General features: G+C 41.9%; 2 protein-coding genes across 6 annotated transcripts in view; one reads left to right on the top strand and one right to left on the bottom strand.

The window, feature by feature from the left end:
- Nucleotides 1–4,658, bottom strand: part of INTS14 (integrator complex subunit 14) — a 35,306-nt gene extending 30,648 nt beyond the window's left edge. The window contains exons 1-2 of one of the 2 annotated variants that reach the window (XM_081293212.1): nucleotides 4,505–4,658; nucleotides 141–407 (exon numbers count right to left, since the gene is read on the bottom strand). In XM_081293212.1, coding sequence (XP_081149338.1) covers nucleotides 141–362 — 222 coding nt within the window. In that variant the 5' untranslated portion in view covers nucleotides 363–407; nucleotides 4,505–4,658. The other variant, XM_081293211.1, reaches the window with a different exon arrangement.
- A 6,638-nt stretch (nucleotides 4,659–11,296) lies between these two features.
- The window catches only part of SLC24A1 (solute carrier family 24 member 1), a 52,744-nt gene continuing 42,270 nt past the window's right edge, over nucleotides 11,297–21,770 (top strand). For 3 of the 4 annotated variants that reach the window (XR_014021606.1, XM_081291205.1, XM_081291203.1), the window contains exon 1: nucleotides 13,657–15,917. Coding sequence is in view for 3 of the 4 variants with exons in the window: in XM_081291205.1 (XP_081147331.1) it covers nucleotides 14,031–15,917 (1,887 nt within the window). In the remaining variant the exon portion in view is untranslated. Of the gene's footprint in view, nucleotides 12,327–13,656; nucleotides 15,918–21,770 lie in introns of those variants that run through there. The other variant, XM_081291204.1, reaches the window with a different exon arrangement.

Raw genomic sequence — 21,770 nt, 5'->3', positions numbered from 1 at the left:
CATAAGACCTTACTGGTTGTGAATCTTTTTTTTTTTTTTTTTTTTTTAGTAGCTATACACATTAAGCACCCATGCACTTATTAAATAATTCCATGTTCTAAAATGTGGGCCCTGTACATAAATAACATCTCTTTTTGTACCTGTAAGGTGTTATAATCTCTTGTAAAGGGGACCATCAGCTCCCAAAGTGATGAAAAAACCACGAGTGCTGTAAATTCAAGCTTGTAATTTGTGGCCATGTGCTCAAACAGCATTGTTAAACCGTGGGCTGCTAAGTGCTTCCGCTGGTATTCCTCGGACCCCTCGACAGATACAGGTCGGGTCATGGAAAGGGATACGTCCATTACCACCACCGTTGGCATGATGGAAAGGATCCCAGTATTTCCAGTCAGAATGCAGACAGAGAGCTACAAACAGAGAAATGCCATGGAAAATAAAAAGGTCTTACATGTCATAAGAAGGAAAAATATTTTCACCACAATTTTATCCAATTTCCCAGAAATAAGTGGAGGTCTGCCCTAGTGAAGCTGAGGTGAGGGCACCCAACAAAGAATTCAGTGAGAGGGACACAAGCAGGTTAGTTAGCTGTGAGGACCACTCCTAAAACCATCTGCTAAATGGGCCACTGTAAGTATTTCTATTGATTTTTTAAAAAAGCATTAAATTCAGGTAGCCCTTGATTCCCATAACTTTCAAATTTATACAACTTAATATAATAAGCACTAGTATACCATCTTGCCAAAATTTAATTTACTGAGAACATTTCTATGTGACATATGGTAGTACTATTTGGCATTTGACCATTCTTTTACCACCATCAGTATCTTAATACAGTAGTGTTAACACAAGCATTTACTCTCTTTGTGGCTTGGTGCCCTTGTTTTATTAATATAAATGTAAAATATAAAAAAGAAGGACTAGAAAAGTAATAATCCAAATTAGACAATGCTGGAAATCATTAAGATGACAAAAACAACAAACTGTGATTCTCAATAGCATCAACAGTTTTTTAACTGTGAAGGAAAAGAAAATTAAAGCATATGCATGAAAGCTGGAATTATGTAATTGTGTAGAAAAGTAAAAATGTAGAAATGGAGGAAGCAAAGGGTTCTTTAATTCATGGATTAAGAATTAGCAAGAAGATTGGGTTGGGGTTGTGTCTCAGTGGTAGAGTGCTTGCCTGGCAAGCATGAGTCACTGGGTTTGATCCTCAACACCACATAAAAATAAACAAATAGAATAAAGGCATGCTGTCCATCTACAACTACAACTACAAAAAAAAAAAAAAAAAAAAAAAAAGAAAGAAAAAGAAAAAGAAAGAAAAGAGTGGGCTGGGGTTGTGGCTCAGAGGTAGAGCACTTGCCTAGCATGAGTGAGGCCCTGGGTTTGATCCTCAGTACCACATAAAAATAAAAATAAAGATAGTGTGTCCACCTATAACTAAAAAATACATTAAAAAAAGAATTAGCAAGAAGAAAATATTTCTGTGCTCAAAATAAAACAGATCACAGATACATCAGATACATAGACCTGTTCATGAGCTACAGCTTGCTGCTACTGCACAGTTAAACAAACTATAGTCTCTTGACACAATAAAATATAGCTATAAATAAATGACACAGATATAAGAAATATTTATATAATGAATTAATAGCTAAGAAAAGCCAGTCATAGGATATGTATTCATTGCTACAACTTAATAAAAATCACACTGCATATACCATACACAACTATGGAAGACTAAGTCAATATAAACAGTTTAGAAACTTAATGTTCATTAATTTATGTTTTGGGATTCACTTCCAAACATTTAACAATGGCCAGACTGTTTGTTAGTGCAGTGTCTCCAAACATATTGATTCATGGAAACAATGTTATTATAAATAGAGGTTAGGGACTGAGGTCAAATTGGAAGTCTATTAACCATATAACATTAACCATATAACAGATATATCTTCAAATACAGTAATGTCTGTGTATCTAATTAACACCAATAAGTTAAATCAGAGATAAAAATTACTTTTTCAGACTCCCTTAGAAGTCCAAAATGTTTATCCATTTTGATAGAAAAAAATTAAAATGTATATCTTTCTTCTCTGCATCATTAGACTTTGTGGGTAAACATAATTCAGCCTGTTAGGCATCACCACTTTGAATACCAATACTACCCAGCACACTACTACCCTGATGTTTCTATTTATATCAGCATTTTCTCAAATGTGTGCTGCAGAACACTGTCCTGGAGGGATGCTCCAAGAAAAATGGAGATTTTGACAAGTTCTAAATCAAAATTTAGATTTAATTCACTAATCCTGTTTCCATTTCAACCCTTCTCTGCATAAATAGTACAAGTATTAAATAGAATGTACATGGAAGTACTGCCTTATTCTGAAAGAATCCAGGCTGCTGTGTTCTGTTTTGGTGGCTTCAAATTTTGCTTCTAATTTTGAGATCATCAGCTTTCATTCCACTTATCTCAGTAATTCTGTGTGATGATCCTCCCTTTTTCTAATCTTTTCCATCTTGGTTGCTATGGCTGGAAATACAGTTTATCAAGCTTGTTAAAAGTGAGTCCAATATCAAAGTTATCAGGCTATAAGTCTGTAGGTTTCTTTTATGATAAAACAGATAAGCTTAGGTATATCAACTTGTACTATTTTGTCTATGCAGTCTTTTTTATTTTCTTTCTGGGTCTTGGCTGTGTTGTTCAAGAAACGAGGTCCCATGTCATTCATATATATTTAAATATTTTTGTTGTAGATGGACACAATACTTTTATTTATTTATTTATTTGTATGTGTTGCTGAGGATCGAACTCAGTGCCTCACATGTGCTAGGTAAGGGTTCTACTACTGAGCTACAACCCCAGCTCCCCCATACCATAGGTTCAAATATACTACATCAGATCATAAACCCACTAAAGGCAGGGACCATGTCTGATTTTGCCCACCAATGTCTCCTCAGAACTCATCCCAATAATTGGTCCATTGTAGGTGCTCAACAAATATTTGATAATGACTGATGAACTACCCCTAGTCATCAGATATAAAATTAATTCTTCAGCAAAATATATTATAAGTTTTAATTCTGAATACCAGAAACACTTCCCTTCTCTCTTTCTCCTTCAAATAGAGATAAGAGGGATTCCTACACCTCTGCCCAGGTACAGAGTTTACCCAGATCCTGTAGTTCCATTCATTCATAGAGGCTTTCTTGTTATTTAAAAGTTGGAGATCATGGCAGGCACAGTGTCACACACCTCTATTCCTAGTGATTTGGGAGGCTGAGGCAGAAAGATTTCAAGTTTGAGGCCAGCCTCAGAAACTTAGCAAGACCCTATCTCAAAAAACAAAAAAGGCTTTGGGACATGGCCCAGTGGTAAGATGCCACTGGGTTCAATTCCCAGTACCAAAAAAGGAGAGGGAGGGAGGGAGGGAGCAAGTAAGGAAGGAAGGAAGGAAGGAAAAGAGGTTAGAAGTCATCCCCAAGTATCCTCATCTCTAAGGAGAATGGGCAACAATTTACGTAGATCAGGTATGAAAATGCACTTCCAGACCATGAAATGAGTGACCACAGCTGTTAATCTTGCCTGTGAAGCTGGTTCTTTCTTCTGATTTATTTGTGTCCACTCCCAAACGCAACTCCTCAACAGTGGCAAAGTTGTGGGAAACCCACAACTTAGTCTGGTTGTAAGCACAACGGTAAGAGAGGGAACTGAGTGCTCCTGAAGGATGGTTCATTCAAGCAGACTGGGCCTCACTAAAAATAAAATAAAAATCTCTGCCCACCTGTCTACCGATTTTGTAATAACAGGAACCCTCACTCGGGCTGACTGTGACCCTCCGATTACCCCGCTACCTCGTCCTAACCTCTGCCATATGTACTGTTTACACACAGCGCTTCCGATATCAAGGATTGTCCTTTCTCCAAAAGCCTACTCAAGAGAATACATCTTAGTCACCCGACTCCACTTTGCTCCATGTTTAGGACTCTTCCCTGAAGGTGATCATTTGATCATTTTTTAAAAAGTTGGTTCTCAGAAATGTGGCTCTCAAAGCGTGATTCTATTTGAATTTCTGAGTCCCCACTACTCTTGGGCTTTCCTTTCGGTCCATCCTAATAAGTCGCTCGGAGTTCTCGCGTACAACTTCATCGAAACGCCCAGCACGGAACACAGACTTCCGACATTTGGACCGCAATCGGAGGATGCATTTTACCTTTAAAATCAGTCAAAACCATGTGAGGTCTGGACGTGTCTCAAGGGAGGAGTGGTCAGAGGGCGAAATCGTGAGGTTCACGCGGAGTTGGACACACCGGGATACAGGGCGAGGGGAGGCCGGGAGCAGGGCCCCGGAACTAGCCCCTCAGAGAAGGTGCGGGCCGGCTCCCGGGGCGGCAAGAAGGCCGGGCGCTGGCCCTGCGTTCTTCTTCACCCCTCGCCCTTCACCCGTCTCCCCAATAAGCAGCGAAAGAGAACCCGCGGCCCACAGCCTCCCCCACTCACCCCTAGCCCATCGCCAGCCACGGTCCTTCCACTTAAACTTTCCGCCCGCGCGCCACAGCCGGAACTATAGGGCCGCGCGACCAAAGGGAACCTGGCGTCGGCACTGCGTGCGGCTTGGGCGGATCCTCAAGAACTGGCGCGGCAGGGTTATAGCTCGGCAGGGACGCTAGGGGGCGCGTCCTTCTCGACGCCACTCTCCTTACAAGCCCCCACCTTCGCTGAGCGCTGGCTGGGTCTGTCCGCCCGGCCCTCTCTCTCCCTCACCCTATTCTCCAGCGCTCCCCGCCCATTTTTAATCTGGCCCCTTTCCTCACTCACCCGTAGGCATCACCTGGCCAGTGACCCCTTCACATTTCTGTCCTGTTACCTACTAGTTGCCTCTTCATACTCCTCCCGCACATCCTTTGAACTAGGTGACAGAAACTTTTAAAAATATAATTCCTGGCTGAGGAATGTTCCTACTTAGCACTCTATATTTTTCTTAATTTACCTGAGCCTAATTTACATCAAGTCTTGATGTCTTGGTCTCAGCCCAAATATTCACATTATCTCCCTTCCAGCTTCCAGTCTTGGAGGGAAGGAAAGGGGCGGTTCAGTCAGTTCCCCTTACCCCGGGGCGCAGTGGTGCACGCCTGTAATCTCAGTGACTCAGGAGACTGAGGCGGGAGGATTGCAAGTTCGAGGCCAGCCTCCGCAACTTCACAAAAACCTGTCTCAAAAGAAAAAAATAAAAAGGATTGGGCCCCCCACACACACACCGATTCTCCACTGTAGCCTGTGCCTTCAGGAGGCAAGAGGTGACATATTAACCATGTAGGGAGCCAGGGAATGCCAGCTAGAGGTAGTCTTGAATGCATGTCAGCAGGCCACTGGTTCAAAGTTATGGTTCAAAACACAATGTTGTGTTACTTAGGTTACAAGTGGAAACAGACAGTCCTCTAGAAGGTCTAGGACATTTTCCTCTTTATCTTTTAGCTAGGATGGGGTGAAATAGGACGTGGAACAAGGAAGGAAATGCTTTGAACTGAACAACCAAGTCTGTTTGACTTTTCACAACTTGTTCTGTGGGAGAGTGTGGGTCCAATAGCATATAGTTCTCTCCTGTCTCCTATTTATAAAAGAAGTGGCAGATAAGGCAGTTTGTCTCTGGGAAGACTGGGAATACCTTCACCAGCCTCAAGGCCCTGGGCCTGCAGACTGCCCTATTTGCTTCAAAGCTTTTTTCCTCAACCTGACTGGTCTCATGCTCTCAAGATCTTGTTATGCTTGAGCAGGCAGTGGGTTCTAGGTAAGTAAGGCTGCAGCCGGATTACTTAATCATAATTTTTAATCTTCTCCAATTCAGAGGGATGTGTGGTGACAACTCAGCCATTGTTCCTGTAGTTCCAGCTCACATCCATGGTCTGATTCATTTCCTTACCCAGTTCTAAAGCTTAAGTTTATTTAGTTTGCTGATGGGTGAAACTGGTTCTTCTGAATAACAGGCTTTCAGAAAATATGGAAGGCAAAAGATCAATTTATTGACGTTGATGATAAAAGATATAACTGTCAAGAGGACCATGTCACTCCTGGCAACCATTAAGTGTCTTGATTTTTTTCCCCCTTCTTCTTAGAGTGCCATTAAAAATCAAAGGTTGTTCAGAGAATATAAAATCAGAGAACATTGGCACGAAAGGTAATGAATTTCTTTTCCCTACTCAAGAGACCCTCAATGTTTGCATCTTTCCACAGATACATTAAAGGAAATCAATGAACAGCTTCCTTTGCATAATCTCCCAGTTCCTTTATTTTTTTCTGTCTTGACGCAGTGGACTGCTCTTGCAAAGGCTCTGAAAGACAGAATGGTTTGGTCATAGTCTGGCAAAATAAAGATTACTGTCAGAAACACCAAGCCACTTGCAGGGTCTAGGTATTGGGGCTCACAAGGAGGTCCAGATAGCCACTTCTCCTAAGGCACAGGTTGAAAATGCGTATTCTGAGGCCCTGCTGACTGAATTGGAGTTTCATGGTTTGATGTCGGAAAATCTTAGTTGCTATGTTCCCCAAATGATTTTTCATCTACAGAGGTGAAGGGTAAGTAGTAAGTGGGGAAAAGAGAAAGGAGCAGCAGTGGGACCGCTTCCCTCTCCTATTCTCTCCCCTCTCACAGTCCCTGTGCTGTCCTTTGTCTTTCATCTTCCTTCTTACCCTCTCTAGTCTGGACCCTGTCCTCTCCTAAATCATAGTCCAGGCTCTAGGCCAGCCTTTCCCTGCTGTCAGTCCCTCCTCCCTGTCCTACTGTTTTCACTGAAGTAGAAGTTCAAATAAATCATAAATATGACCCTTCTCTTGTCTAAATTTTTTTATTATAGAAAATTTCAAACACATAAAAGATGAGGAAATAGTATAATAAATCCTCACGTACCCTTAGCCAGATTCTCTCAGTTCAATCTTCAATCTTGTTTTATTTATACATCTGTCTACTTTTCTCCAACATATTATTTTGAAGCAGATCCCAGATAACATAACATTTTGTCCTAAAATATTTCAGTATGTATCTCTAAGAGAAGAACTTTTTTTTTTTTTATTTTGGGGGGTACCAGGGATTGAACTCAGGTACATTTGGCCACTAAGCCACATTCCCAGCCCTATTTTGTATTTTTATTTAGAGATAAGGTCTCACTGAGTTGCACCTTGCTTTTGCTGAGGCTGGCTTTGAACTCACAATCCTCTTGTCTCAGTGTCTGAGCAGCTGGGTTTATAGGCGTGCACCACCATGCCCAGCTCTAAGAGAAGAACTTTTTAAAAAGCATAATTATAATATCATTATCAGTTTTAAAATAGTTAACAGAAGACCCCTAATATTATCAAGTATTTAGTCAGCTTTCAAATATCTAGTTGTCTCATAAACATCGTTATTTTTACTATTTTACATTCTGGTTATTTGAATCAGGATCCAAGTAAGATTCAAACATTGATATCTGTTAATGTATCTCCAAACTCTTTTAATCTATAGGTTTTCCCTTCCATGTCACTTTTCCCTTGCAATGTGTTTGATGAAGACACTGTGGCCCTTTTCTTTTAATTGCTCTCAATCCTCTTTTAGTCTTTTCCAGAGCATTTGAGAAAATGACAAAGCTTCTCTCTATTCTAAAATAATGGAAAGACTCACTGAACAAGAAAAGCTTTTATATGTTTCTAATTCTGATTAACTTTGCCTTTGCTCAAGTAAACAGGAATGAGCTTTATCTGCCACTGGTTCCCCAGCACATATGATGCCAGATATGCATTTGTGGAAAGAGCGTAGACAGAAAAGAAGAAGGGTTATTGGAAAAAGAGCCAAAAGAGAAAGCAGAGAAAATTTGGTAGATGCTACATTTCTGTAAGAAAGTAGAACTGAACTTCAGAACTTCAGAACACCAGTTCCTTTGAAAAATATTAGGAAGTCTAAATTTATAAAGGCCCCTCATGATCTGGGTCCCTTGCCCATGCTTACCATTCACTTTCTTAAAATCTTAGAGCATCTTTAAATTAAAAAAAACAGATAAAGCAAAAAATTTTTAAAAAACTATATTTTTTATTAGAAAAGTAATTTGTGTCTATGGGGAAAAATTAAAGTTTCAAAACAAATAAATTAAAAAATAGGCATTTCCTTTCCTAGAAGTAACCATATATATTTCTCTGCCTCTAGTTTCTGCTGGCTTGGAGAGATGAAGCACCAAGGAGTTGCTTATTTGTGGGTTTTTTATTGTTGTTGTTGTTATTCATTCTATATCTATTGGTGACAGAATTACATTCATTCTTCATAATCTTTGCAAAAATATCTCTATGTACATATGTGTATATTAACTATACAACATAATATATGTTTAATAAGTGCAATAATGTTATATATTATGTTCTGTACTGTGCTTTTATTACTATTGGGCATAAGCTTCTTTCCTTTTTTTGGCAGGACTGGGGATTGAACCTAGGGGTGCTCCACCACTGGGCCACATCCCCAACCCTTTTTATTTGTTATTTTGAGACAGGTCTCACTAAATTGCTCAGACTGGCCTCAAACTTGCAATCCTCCTTCCTCAGCCTCTCGAGTAGCTGGAATTACAGGTATGCACCACCATACCTGCCCAGCTTCGTTTCTGCTGTGTATAATTGACTGTTGGAAAGATGTGCCATCATTTACGAACCAGTTTTCTATTGACATTTAGACAGATTTCAGTTTTTTCTATCACAAGCAGTTCTGAAATAGGCCTTGTAGGCCATTATGGGGTTTTATTTTACCAGAGGTGGAAAGCCACTAGAAAGTTTGGAGTGCAGGAGGGGCGTAGTTAGAGTTTAATAAGGTCACTTAGGTTGCCATATTCAATTTATACTCCCTAACCACTATCTTCATCAGCACTACTGTTATTTAGTCTTTGTTATTTAGTTATTTAGTCTTTGTCAACTTACAGGATACTAAAACTTATCTGTGACTTAGTCAGCATTCCTTTATAAAATCAAATTTGTCATGGTAAGTTTCACATAATGGGCTGTTTCTCACTTACTTGGAAGGAGGTTATGAATCATACTGGTACTGCTTGGATTCATGTTCAGCCACACTGAAATCCTCTAATCTACCTGTCTGATCTTTTGTCAGATGGGTACCTGACCATGAGTACAAAACCCTGCCTTGAACTACCCTCAACCTGAAATGTCACCATTTGCATCTCCCTGCCTCAGGTCTGGTTCCAGTTACTGACTCGGAAAGATGAAGCAATGTGGGCCCTTTGGGGGCTTATTTTGTTCATTTCTATCAGTGACAACTAGACAGTCAGTTTTACTCCTATAAACAATATAATATAAAAATACAGTCAAAAGGTTTGAGGCTATGGCATTGTACAGTGTCTGTCGGATCAGGGTGCTTTTCCACAGGTTCTCTTGCTGTAACTCTGATGGCAGTCCTAGGAGGATTCTTGCTTTCCTGGTTTTATATATGAGGAACCCGAGGATGAGAGGCTTTGGGAGACTTGCTCCTGTGCTTGTTCCTTTACTAGAGGTTGCAGAGGAGGTACCTGTGGGTTAAATTCAGCCTGCAGATCATTTTGTTTGTCCCTTATTATGTTTAAATAGCTTGACATTGGAATCCTTCTTGGTGGACCACCCATACAGCCCCAGTACTCTCATCCGACTCTGAGTAGAGCAGACTTTTATCCACCCAGGCCCCGAAGGCATTTAAATTTGCAATCTCTGCCAAACCTTCTCCACTTTTCACTGTGCAGCTGTAGAGTTGATAATCAACTCCAGAAGCAGGCCCAGAATAAACCAGCCTCACCCAGAAGCCCTCCTCATCAGTTGAAAAGTCTCATTCCCTCTTCATTCTCTTCTAGCAGAAGGTGGGAAAGGCCTCAAGATTTGGAAGGCTTGCTGTCCTGCCAAGCCTCTAAGCTCTGCCTTCCTCAGCCCTTGATCCTATTGTGAGGATTAGAGCTGTTATGCTTCACCTGCCCTGTCATCCAGTTACAGGGGAGAGTGAAAATATGCCTATTTTGTAGAAAAATCAGATCAACTTCCCAAACACTGCAGTGTTTCTGGCCTTTTTTTTTTTTTTTTTTTTTTTTTTTTTTTTTTAAAGAGAGAGTGAGAGAGGAGAGAGAGAGAATTTTTTTTTTTAATATTTATTTTTTTTTTTAGTTCTCAGCGGACACAACATCTTTGTTGGTATGTGGTGCTGAGGATCGAACCCGGGCCGCACGCATGCCAGGCGAGCGCGCTACCGCTTGAGCCACATCCCCAGCCCTGTTTCTGGCCTTTTTAGGCCATTTGCTTGCTAAGAGGCCATAAGTCTTTGAGTAGGCCTTCCTCACTCTACCCAGGCGCGGCCTGGTTGCCCCATCTCAGCATCTTCCTTATTGGAATACACTTTTTCAGTCTGAAAACAAATATACTTATTTATTGAATATCCTTATCAAGTGCCAGTCATTATTCTGGGCTCTGGATTCAGGAATAAATAAGCCGCACAAGGTCCTGTCTTCTCTGAGCTCACCTGCTAGTGAGAGACGCATTGATCAGATTATCAAGCTAATAAATACTCAGTAGAGTGTTGAAGCAATGGAAGATATGGAGAACTGCCACCCTAACACTCCTCTATAATCTTTAGCAGTAAGTGGGGACTGTGATGTCTAAAAGTAGATAATAACAATAACAATAGTAACAGTACCAGCCACATTAATATATTTTACATAGTAATTAATCCTCACAACAATCCTATCAGGCAGGTAATGTCATTACCATTCTCATTGTACAGGATGAGAGATCTACTTATACTCATGAGAAGTTAAGTAATTTGTCTAAACTCATATGGCTGGTGCATATAATGTTCCTACTCTTGGTTGAATAGCAAACTTTTCTATAGCCTGTTGAATTTCAAAATGTTCTACCATCTAATGAGAATAAAACAGATGGAACTAGGTTCACCTCCACCAAGTAAGATTTAGGTTAGACACAGGAAGAATTCACTGACAACATTTATGAGCATAAGAGAAAAGAATCTCTTTTCTGGAAATTTGCTTCTCTCCTGAATTTTCTGTGTTACATAAGTAACATAAAAATAGGGCAATTTTTCAAAAAAAAAAACATTCATAGTTCTACTTCATGAATTATATTCCTTCCCCGTATTTCTGGGGCAGATTGAGAGTGTTAGACAGTTGGTCTGAGAAGGGAAGGAACTAGATCTGGTTCTGCCCACAGTAACACAAAGGCAAGGGTGTGTAACTAGCAGAGCCGAGTCCTGTCTCCAGGCTCAGGCATCCAGAGTGAGCCCAGGACACAGAGGTGAAGCACTACTGTGGGCTTCAGCAGAGGGAGTGAGTAGGTTACCTTCTTATATTCCAGGCCACTCAGGGTAGCATGAGGCAGAGGTGAAGCTGAGAAGAATTGCCTGCTGTTTCACATTAAAGTAACCTAAAGCAGCATGCCATCTGTGAACCCTGGAGGAAACAGAGAAGGGAGGAGGGGAAAGCTGGTAAATATTAAGCAAAGTCAGCAGCATGATTGTAGTGGTTCCCCCCCCCCCACACACACACACAGCTGCCTTATACCATTCCCACTCCAAGTCATGGGCTGCAGGTGCAAGAGGCTCAGGGAGTCAAATCTTTGGATACCTTGAGGTGATGTCCTTCCCAGCCTGCTCCCTCAAGAGTTTCCTTCAGGCCTAATTAAATGTATTTCATGTGTGAAATGCTTTAAAATTTGCAGAGTACTTTCTTTACTATCCCTCAACTTTAATTTTGATTCTCATGTCCACCCTACAGATAGGACAAGTTATTATTATTATCCCATGCTTACATTCTGATTATATCAGTAGCAAGTGGAGCCTAGTGCTAACGGGTCTTCTGATTTCTTAAGCCCCATGCACTTTCTCTTGGTTTCTTCAGAGCACCTTCTGCATCTTCCTAAATCACTCCACTGCTGAGGCCTGGAAACCCTGGATGACCTCTCATTCCCATAGCTTAGAAACAAGTTTGAGAAGTTCCCCCAGTTACTCTGGGCGGCCCACAGAAAGCCCACCTGTATTCCTGCTGGAAAGGCCACCCGCTTAGGCTTGGTCAGAGGCACTGGGACCCAGAACTTGTAAAATGCCCTCATAAGCTTCTTAGAGGAGGCAGGTATTAGCATGATTGGATATTCTTCCTCTGACATGCCCTTCACACTCAACCGACCCTGCCTTCAATTAGGATTCCATAGAGGAGCTGGAGGCAGGAGAATGGGGTGTTTCCTGCTGTCTAGCTGCAGACCCATTCTTTGAGACCCTGGATTCTAACAAGTTTCCAGAACTAAGAAGACATCCAGATGTCAAGGTTTAAAGGTAGGTGGGATCAGTGAGAGTGCCAGCTCAGCTCTGTTACACAGGCACATTGCGGCAAGAGGGACCCTCGGAAGTTTCTCTGGGAGACAGTGGGCTCGCTACAAGTACTGAGTTCAAGCAAGGGACAGGGTGGCTGGAGAGAGATAATGGAATGAAACTTATAGCAATCAAGGACAAATAAGAAAGTTCACTTATTCCTACTTCTTTTGCTTTTTAAGACAGTTGCATTTGTACCTCTAATTAGCAGGGTGTACTAGAAAGATTGGGGATTTAAGAGTCTCATCTGCCTGGCTACCTGCAGGCTGTGTGATATTAAACAAATCACATCTCCTCTCTGGACTTCAATGTCTTCATGTCTCACATGGAGAATTATATTAAACAGATTCTATGGGTCTGATATAACTGACAGCTCGCTCCTAATACCTTATTACCAGTCATTTATAGTTAGTTTTGTAGCAACTATGGACATTGATTAAAAATGTAATAACTTTTACTTTGGCTGGGCCTCAATGCCCTTTATAAAATGAGTATTCTTTGAAATCTTTTGTGTTCTTCCTTCCTGAATTCTTGTTTAAAACTAACCTTATGTAGCATTTGATTGTATCCAATGCTTTTCACATACCTTATGTGTAATCAGTCTTTCAGAATTCTTGTGACATAAATACCATTGCCATTCACATACCATCATTATTACATTTAAATTTAAATGTAAAATAATTGTGTTATATAAAATATTATATTATATAAAAATATAGTACTATGTGCATGACAAAAAGTTCAAACTAATAGGGTTCAGAATGAAAAGTAAGTTTTCCTCTGATCCTCAGTTTCCCTTCCCCAAATGTCCTTCCAGAGGTTAATATAGGTTAGCATACCCATTCAAAGATGAGGCACTGTTCCGCCTGTTCAGGATGACACAGCTAGTAAGCAGCAGAGCTGAGAATCCAGCCTTTGCTCCAATTTCCATGTTCCTTCCTCTACAACACTTTGCATGGGAAGCTCCATGACATTAACTTTTAAGCTTTGTCCTCTCTGGAACATACAGTGGAATCATTTTAAGAGAGTGTCCAACAAAACAAAACACATAAAGTGTTAATATCCCTAACAGTGTCCTCTACTGCTGACCATTACTGTCAACAGTTTAAAATCATGTCTCCTCACTGCCTTCCTGCCTTTTATAAGGTGAAATCTGTTGGCCCAGACACCTTCTGTGTGACTGAGCTCCCAGCAACTTGAGTTTGAACCTGAGGAGTGCTGGCAGATTTTTTGTAGGAGCACAGGGAAGAGCCAGGGAAGATTAAGGGAGGAGCATGCACCCACCTGAGGGACCTCAGCTGCCAGCATGCCAACACAGCAAGAGGACCCCTTCTACTCTTTCTCCTAAAAGCAGGCATTGTCTCCTGGAGTAAGGGGCATAGCTAGTTTACTCCAATAGAAATAAATTCCCCCAACCACAAAGTCCCGTGTATAATACTTCTGTGTCCCTGGGGTTCCCGTCATTACTCTTTTCCAGTTGAGGGAGTTTTGGATCCCAGATCTCCTTTTAGGGGCAAATAACTTCTTTTCCCTCCTCAGGTTTGTGGATACCCCAAGACTGGACTTCATGGAGAAATCTTCCCTGATTACCAACCTGAACCTTGGAGCAGCTGCAGTCTCTCCATGGACGGAATGAGAGGCTTTCTATAACAGACATAACTGGCCATCATGGGGAAACTGATCAAGATGGGGGTGCAGGAGAAGCGGTTACTCTGGCCAAGGCAGCTTCATTGGAGTCGCCTCCTGTTCCTATTGGGAATGTTGATCATCGGTTCTACCTACCAATACCTGAGGAGACCTTGGGGCCTCCCCTCACTGTGGGCAGAAGTCTCTTCCCAACAGCCTATAAAACTGGCCAGCCGTAATCTCCCCAATGATGCGATGACGATAGTGAGCACTGACCCTCCCAAAGCTAGCTCTGAAATGGAGGCTGAGATGGTGGCACCCGAAGCCACCTTAGACAGGAATCAAGCAACACTTAGAATGACAATGGAGAACACGCCCAGAACACCCAGAAGAATTGCCAAGATCACTCCACCAACACCAAAGAAAAATCACAGCCCAACAGCAGCAGGTACAGAAAGAATGAAGGAAAATACCCCAACCACACCAAGTAGAGTACTGAATCACTACAGCCCAATTTCAAGCAGACAAACAGTAAAACATTATAGCCCATCATCCAGGGGAGAAATGAAGAGCTACAACCGAATTCAAGCCAGAGGTAAGGTGAAGAATACCCCAACCCCTCCTGGGGAAACTATAGACACTAATGCACCATCCACATTCATGACAATGGAAACAAGTCATGCGATCACCCCCAGGACAAGAGTGAAAGACAGTGAAACCATGGCAACCTATGAAATATTGGAGACCAGCTCTCCCAAGAGGATACTGGAAGAAACCTCCTCAGCTACCCTTAAGAGAATAATTAAAAACACCCCACCTTTCCTGACCGAGATAGAAACAAACATCTTGACATCTCCAAGGAGAATAGCAGAAAAGAACACCATGACTAGCTCCAAAAGAGTGGGAAATAACAGCTCATCCAATCCCTGGAGGTTAGTGGGGAAGAACAACCAGACAGCTCTTCAGGGAGCAGACCTGGAGCACACTTCAGCTGTGTCTGAGAGGCAAGTGACAAGAAGTACTGCAATGGGTGGCAGCCCAGCAAAAAACAAAGCCTCTACTGCTATCCGGAGTGTTAGGAATCCCTTGCCCAGAACCAGTGCACCCTCCATCAGGACAGCCTCAGCCACCATCCAGGAGCTGGCAAAGAAACCTTCCACAGCACCCAGGACCTCTGTAACCCCCCAAGTCAGGGCAAATCCCACTGTCCAAATCCGTCATTGTGTGGTTGTAGAACCAGCCCCAGCCATGCTCACCAGCCCATCTCCAAGCCTGACAACCTCCCTCTTCCCAGAGGTGCCCGGTCCCAGCCCCTCAGCAATGCTTCCCAGTTGGCCAGACCATCCCCAGGGAGAGTACCCCCGGGACCTGTTCAGCGTGGAGGAACGGCAGCAGGGCTGGGTGATCCTGCATATCTTTGGCATGTTGTACCTGTTTGTGGCCTTGGCCATCGTGTGTGATGAGTTTTTTGTCCCAGCCCTGAGTATCATCACAGAGAAGCTGCAGATCTCTGAGGATGTGGCAGGTGCTACTTTCATGGCTGCTGGAGGCTCTGCCCCTGAGCTCTTCACCTCCCTCATTGGCGTCTTCATATCCCACAGCAACGTGGGTATTGGTACCATTGTGGGCTCTGCTGTGTTCAACATCCTCTTTGTCATTGGCACCTGCTCTCTCTTCTCCCGGGAGGTCCTCCACCTCACCTGGTGGCCATTGTTCCGGGATATCTCCTTTTATATCCTCGACTTGTCACTGCTCATCCTCTTCTTCCTGGATAGCCTCATCGCCTGGTGGGAGAGTCTGCTGCTGCTGCTAGCCTATGCCCTCTATGTGTTCACTATGAAGTGGAACAAGCACATAGAGGTCTTTGTGAAAGAGCAGCTCAGAAAAAGACCAGTGGCCAAGGTCATGACTCTAGGGAATCGCAGCAAGGTAAGGAAGTCTGGTTGGGCGCCTCTTACTGATTTGGAGGGGAAGGGGAGGGGGAAGCCAGAGACTGAAGAGTGGAAGGAGCTGGGTCGGACCTGAAGTCATGGGCGATTCTGGTTCTCTTGCTGTTTATTCAACATTTACAGAGTAATTATGATGCATCAGGCAATATGCTGGGGCCTTTGCAAATATGACCTTGACTCAATTCCTAATCATTCTATAAAGTTTTTATTATTATGAACCTCGTTAGCAGGAGATGATATTGAGGCCTAAAGAAGTTAAATTGTTTGTTCAAGATCACACAGTAAACAGGCATTTGAATCTGACTAGGTCTTTGGAAATGACATTTGAGTTGGGCTTTGGAGAATGTTCAAGGAGATACCAGCAAGGAACATGCTAATCTCTTCCATGTGCCTGGTGTTCAGGGTTTATGTATTACCCTCACTTTCACTAAATCCTGTTAATTAACATTCTAGACTGTGGGGGGCGGGTGGGAGGATTGGAGAGGGGAGGGGTTCTTGTTTGTTTTGTTTTGTTCAATCTGGAAGAGAATGGAGCCCCACTCATCCATTGACAAGCCAACTCTGGGGGTAGAGCTTTGTCTGTGTATCTAATGGAGACCAGACAACCAGGAACACCAATCCTGGATCTTCCTGGCCCAGAAGTTCCTTTCGAAGAACTTCTTTGTCCCTTTGAGGGTTTTTTCCTGCTAAATTCATTGGATGATGCAATAATCTGGATGATTAGATTAAATTAGAGAAGGGACCTCTGAAAACTTATCCCAAAGCTTTTTGTTCTTTGATATATTAAAGTAAGAGTACCCCAGATAACAGAGACCCTACTTCTTTCCTGCTCCTTGCCTGCAAATAATACAAGGATTTAGCTACTTAATCCAGAACAGTTTCAATGAGTAGACAGGATGGAGACCAAACTCAGAAACAAGTCTGGGAGGTACCCTAGGCAAGGGAGATTAAAATTTAGAATTTTTGAAAAAACGTGTTCTGGTGAGACTGAACAGAGAGCCAGAACACCTGGCTCTAATTTGATCTTACCTCTAGTTAACTATGTGACCTTGGACAGGTCTCATTCCCTCTCTAAGGGAAATGATAGAGTCCAACTGATCACTAAAAGTTTCTGTTCACCTCTAATATTCCACTATAATTTCTGTGTTCAAGTGGGTTAAGTTCTGGCAGGACCCAGCACAAGCATTGTCTGATCTGACCAGCTGAGTTCCTTTTGCCTCATTTGTGGATGGTCCAGAAAGAAGAAATGTCAGAATTGGAGTCAGAATTCAGCCTCCTAACACCCCACTCAGCACTATTTTTGAAGAGATGAGTGCTCCAGGAAGCCATAGATTAAAAAAAAAAAAAAAAGCCTGTTAGGTCATTTAAAATGAAGAAGCAGGAGCCTCCCTCCTAATGAAGTTCCCAGGGCAGGCCTTGCTGAGGACGGGTCATGAAGCCATGGTCTCTCCTCTCAGAGAAGCCTTGGTGTGTATCACACAGCAGTGCTCCAAATACCTCTGGCTTGCCTCTTGGGACTTTGAGGTAATTCTGCTTTTATTTAAAGTCTATGAATTCTGAATCTTCTATTTCATCAGAGCTAGACCATCAAAGCAAAGCTTGCTAAGCAAATGAAACATAATCATGACTCCAAAAGAGAATTTATAACCTACAAAAGAGAGTTCAAGAGCTTTAGCAGCAGCTCTTTGTCAACCAGTAAGTAGCATACTAATTCTGTTCCTATCTATTTGTTGAAACAGATCCAGTGTGATTTTTAATTGACAGCACTGTTTTTTTTTTTAAAAAAGCAAGTTGAATTACAGACTATACTTGAAAATAAACCACTGTGTATTTAAAATTAAAAATCCATAAGCAGGAGTTACCATTAAAATTAGTTCAAAATGCCAGGCATAGTGGTGCACACCTGTAATCCCAGAGACTGGGGAGGCTTAGGCAGGAGGATCACGAGTTCAAAGCCAGCCTCAGCAATTTATCGAGTCATTTAGCAACTTGGCAAGTCCCTGTCTTTATTTATTTATTTATTTATTTTTAAATTTTTTAAAAATTTTTAGTTGTAGTTGGACACAATCCCTTTATTTTATTTATTTATTTTTGTGTGGTGCTGAGGATCGAACCCAGGGCCTCGCACATGCTAGGTGAGCGCTCCGCCGCTGAGCCACAACTCAGCCCCAAGACCCTGTCTTTAAATAAAATATTTTAAAAAGGATTGGAGATGTGGCTCAGTGGTTAAGCACCCCTGAGTTAAAAAATAAATAAATAAATAAAAATTAGTTCAAAATAACTCAAGCTATTTAAAAATGTTTTTAAGCTGGGTATGGTGGTGCATGCCTATAACCTCAGCTTTTCAGGAGGCTGAGGCAGGAGGATCCTGGTCCAGGCAGGAGGAGCCTGATCCAGGCAATTTAGTGAGATCTCATCTCAAAATTGAAAATAACAATAAAAATTAAAAGGGTTGGGGATGTAGTTTAGTGGTAGAGCACACCAGGGTTTGATCCCCAGTACTGAAAAAAAAAAGTTTTTAAAATACATGTGGATTTAGAGTTTCACCCTGGGGTTTCTTGTAGCTAGAGAGGGAGGGAGAACCACCCTTGCTTGTATCTTTGGCTGTGTTTCACTGGTGAGAGGGAAATAAATTATACTGGACTTCACTGGCAATCTGAAGGCAAGCTATTCTGTTTTGAATTCATAAAGCAACTCTATGAAAAGCCAATGTTTGATCTAGTAAACTGTGAGAATTTTCATTTCAACTTAAGTACCCACCCCTGTAAAGTGTTTTACCTTAACTGTGAAATTTTAAGTATGGAAATGAACATACCTTGTTCATTCTCTCCCACTTATTTACTGGTGCATTCCTCACCCTGACTAAGGGGTCTCTTCTTCAGGCATCACCTGGAGAAAGCCAGCGGCCAAGGAAATGGAGCTTCTTCAATCAGACATGGCTCCAATGTTGAGGAGGTCAGAGAAAAGTAGAGAAGGCAGAGTGGTTGAGAGCCAAGCAGCAAGGGTTGGTAAGCAGAGTCATAATCCTAGCAATTTGTGAAGTCTAAGCAAGGGACAGAATGGAGGGCAGCATAAGCCAACTCCTCTTTGGAGAGAAACAGAGGCAGAAAGGATACCTGGCCTCCACTTTCCTCTGCTGTCAGCCCGGGGTGAAGTATAAAGGAGGTGACCACCACATCAAGTTCGTCATTATCCCTAATGGGGAATTGAGCTTTGTATCTTCCAAAGGGTTCCTTGCAAAGGTCCATAAATATTTGGTTTGGTTTCTTCAGGAACCTAACAGTCCAGGAATTGTAATTAGTGAGAGAAAGGAGTTGAGGAAGGAGTTCATGCTTGTAGAGGACCTATTCTACACATTCAGTAGCTCAACAATTTCTCATTAAACACCACAAGATTAGATTGTTCTACTTATTTTGTGAATGAAGAAACAGAGGCTCAAAGAGTATAAATAACCAAGTCAAAGTTACTCAATTAGTTGATAATCTTACCTCTGATCATGAATCAGTGTGTCTGGATTTTAAGCCAGGCCCCACTGCTAACTGTCCCCGACACCCTGGGCAGGTCAACACAATTCAACACACCATTTAGTAAACACCTAAGTGAAAAGCAATGTGAGAAACAAAAAGATTGTATCTTTCAATAGAAGGGACAAACAGAGAGAAAATTAAATGTGATGGAGGGACCCTTGTGCAAAGTGCTTGCTTTTCAAACAGGCTCATCTGTACACTGAGCAGGATGAACTCATGCAGGGGTTAGCAAACTTTTTCTGTAAAGGACTAGACAGTAAATACGTTAGGCTTTGCAGGCCATACAGTCTTTGTTACAACTACATCCCTGCAGTATAGCAGCTACAGACCATAAACAATTGGGAATGGCCCCATGGTGTTTTCTAAGAGCAAGGCACTTGCAGATATTTTCCCACCTGGACAACTTGGAGACATACAATCAGCAGAGTATGATTTATTTTCTTAAAATATTTTTTTTTAGTTGAGACGGATACAATACCTTTATTTATTTGTTTACTTACTTTTATGTGGTTTTTGGGGATTGAACCCAGTGCCTTATGCATGCTAGGCAAGTGCTCTACCACTGAGCCACAATCCCAGCCCAAATGATTTATTTTCTCACTGAATATTCACCCAATAGATACCTGTTGAGTTTCTGAGCTGGAGGACCTTTTACCTTACTTTTTGTTCTGCCCTGAGTATCCAAAATCAGAATAAAGATTTTCTTTTTTCCTTCTTTCTTTTTTCCTACATATGAATATTTCCAGAAATAAACAAATGTTTTAGTATTGATCATAGATATGTAGTATTTTAGAGTTTTTCCTTTGATAATGTCTGAAAAAAATTCAGTGCTAAGAATATTTCAGACATCACTGTTAAATTGACATATATTGGTTGGAGGATGCTTTCTGTGACCCCAATAAGGAAATGGTCATTGTTAGTATACTTATCAACATAGGTCTCTTTAAAGCTTTTTTCCTGTTTTGAAGCTCTTTTTTTTTTTTTTTTTAAAGAGAGAGTGAGAGAGGAGAGAGTTAGAGAGGAGATAGAGAAATTTTTTTAATATTTATTTTTTAGTTCTCGGCGGACACAACATCTTTGTTGGTATGTGGTGCTGAGGATCGAACCCGGGCCGCACGCATGCCAGGCGAGCGCACTACAGCTTGAGCCACATCCCCAGCCCTGTTTTGAAGCTCTTGATGTATTTGTTCTTGCCCCAAATGATAAATCTCTGATCTGCCTTGACTGTGCACATGCAGAGTCATAGAAAGTCAGAAGACAGCAAAGTGAGGTGCCAGACTAACTGAAAGCCTTACTGGTATTTGAAGGACGATGGGTTCTTCTTTATATGTGGAGTCAGGAGATTAGTTAGGATGGGCAAGCCATCTGAAGGAAGGTAGTCCCATAGCAAAAAAAGGGATTCAAGCCAGGGGCTGGGATTATGGCTCAATGGTAGAGTGCTTGCCAGTACACAAAAGGTACTGGGTTCAAACCTCAGCACCACATAAAAATGAAATAAAGATATTGTGTCTAAAAAATAAATATTTAAAAAAGTTTTAAAAAGGGATTCAAGTCAGGAATTGGCCCTGTTTGGGTCCTTTTGGAAATCCCATATTCACCTTCTGCCCTCAAGAATACCTCAAAATGTGGAACTCTAGGGAAAGTCTGCCATTCTTGAATGCCCTGAGGGCTATTCTCTTCTTGGCAGTATTTATTTATTTATTTTAAAATAGGTCAACAAGGGCTGGGGTTGTGGCTCAGTGGTAGAGCACTCGCCTAGCACATAAATAAATAAAGATATTGTGTCCAACTAAAAAATAAATATTAAAAAAAGTCAATAATATCCCAAGAAGACAAATCAAGTCAGTGCCTCTGTAATGGTTATTCTCCCATCTTGTGGGGTTCACATCTGTCCCAAGCACTCCTACCAGTAGCAGCACAGCCAGCTCCTGCAGTGGAAATAAGGAGGCTCTGACAGGAAGCAGCCATCACAGGCCTAAGGGCCTCAGAGAGCCCCGCCCATCTAGTCTCCAGGAATCCCCTGTGCTACCAAGGAGCCCATCTAGCCTGGGCTAAGGGGTTCCCTCCTTCAATTCCTTGAATAGTAGTCAGTTTCCTGACAATTGGAGAAGATGGTAAGGAGAAGATGGTAAGAGTAGAATTATTTTATTTTTTTAGATGCGGACTTGCTATGTTGGTGGGTCTTTAACTCCTGGGCTCAAGCGATTCTCCCACTTCTGCCTCCCAAGTAGCTGGGACTAGAGGCACCTCTAGTGCCTCTACACCCACAGCAGAATTCCCTCCCTCCCTCCCTCCCTCTCTCTCTC

The sequence above is a fragment of the Spermophilus citellus genome (genome assembly GCF_964194105.1).
Source record: "Spermophilus citellus genome assembly, chromosome: 4".
In the NCBI taxonomy this organism is placed as follows: Eukaryota; Metazoa; Chordata; class Mammalia; order Rodentia; family Sciuridae; genus Spermophilus; species Spermophilus citellus.
Note: the sequence above shows the minus strand (reverse complement) of the source record. Positions and strands in the feature narration are given on the sequence as shown.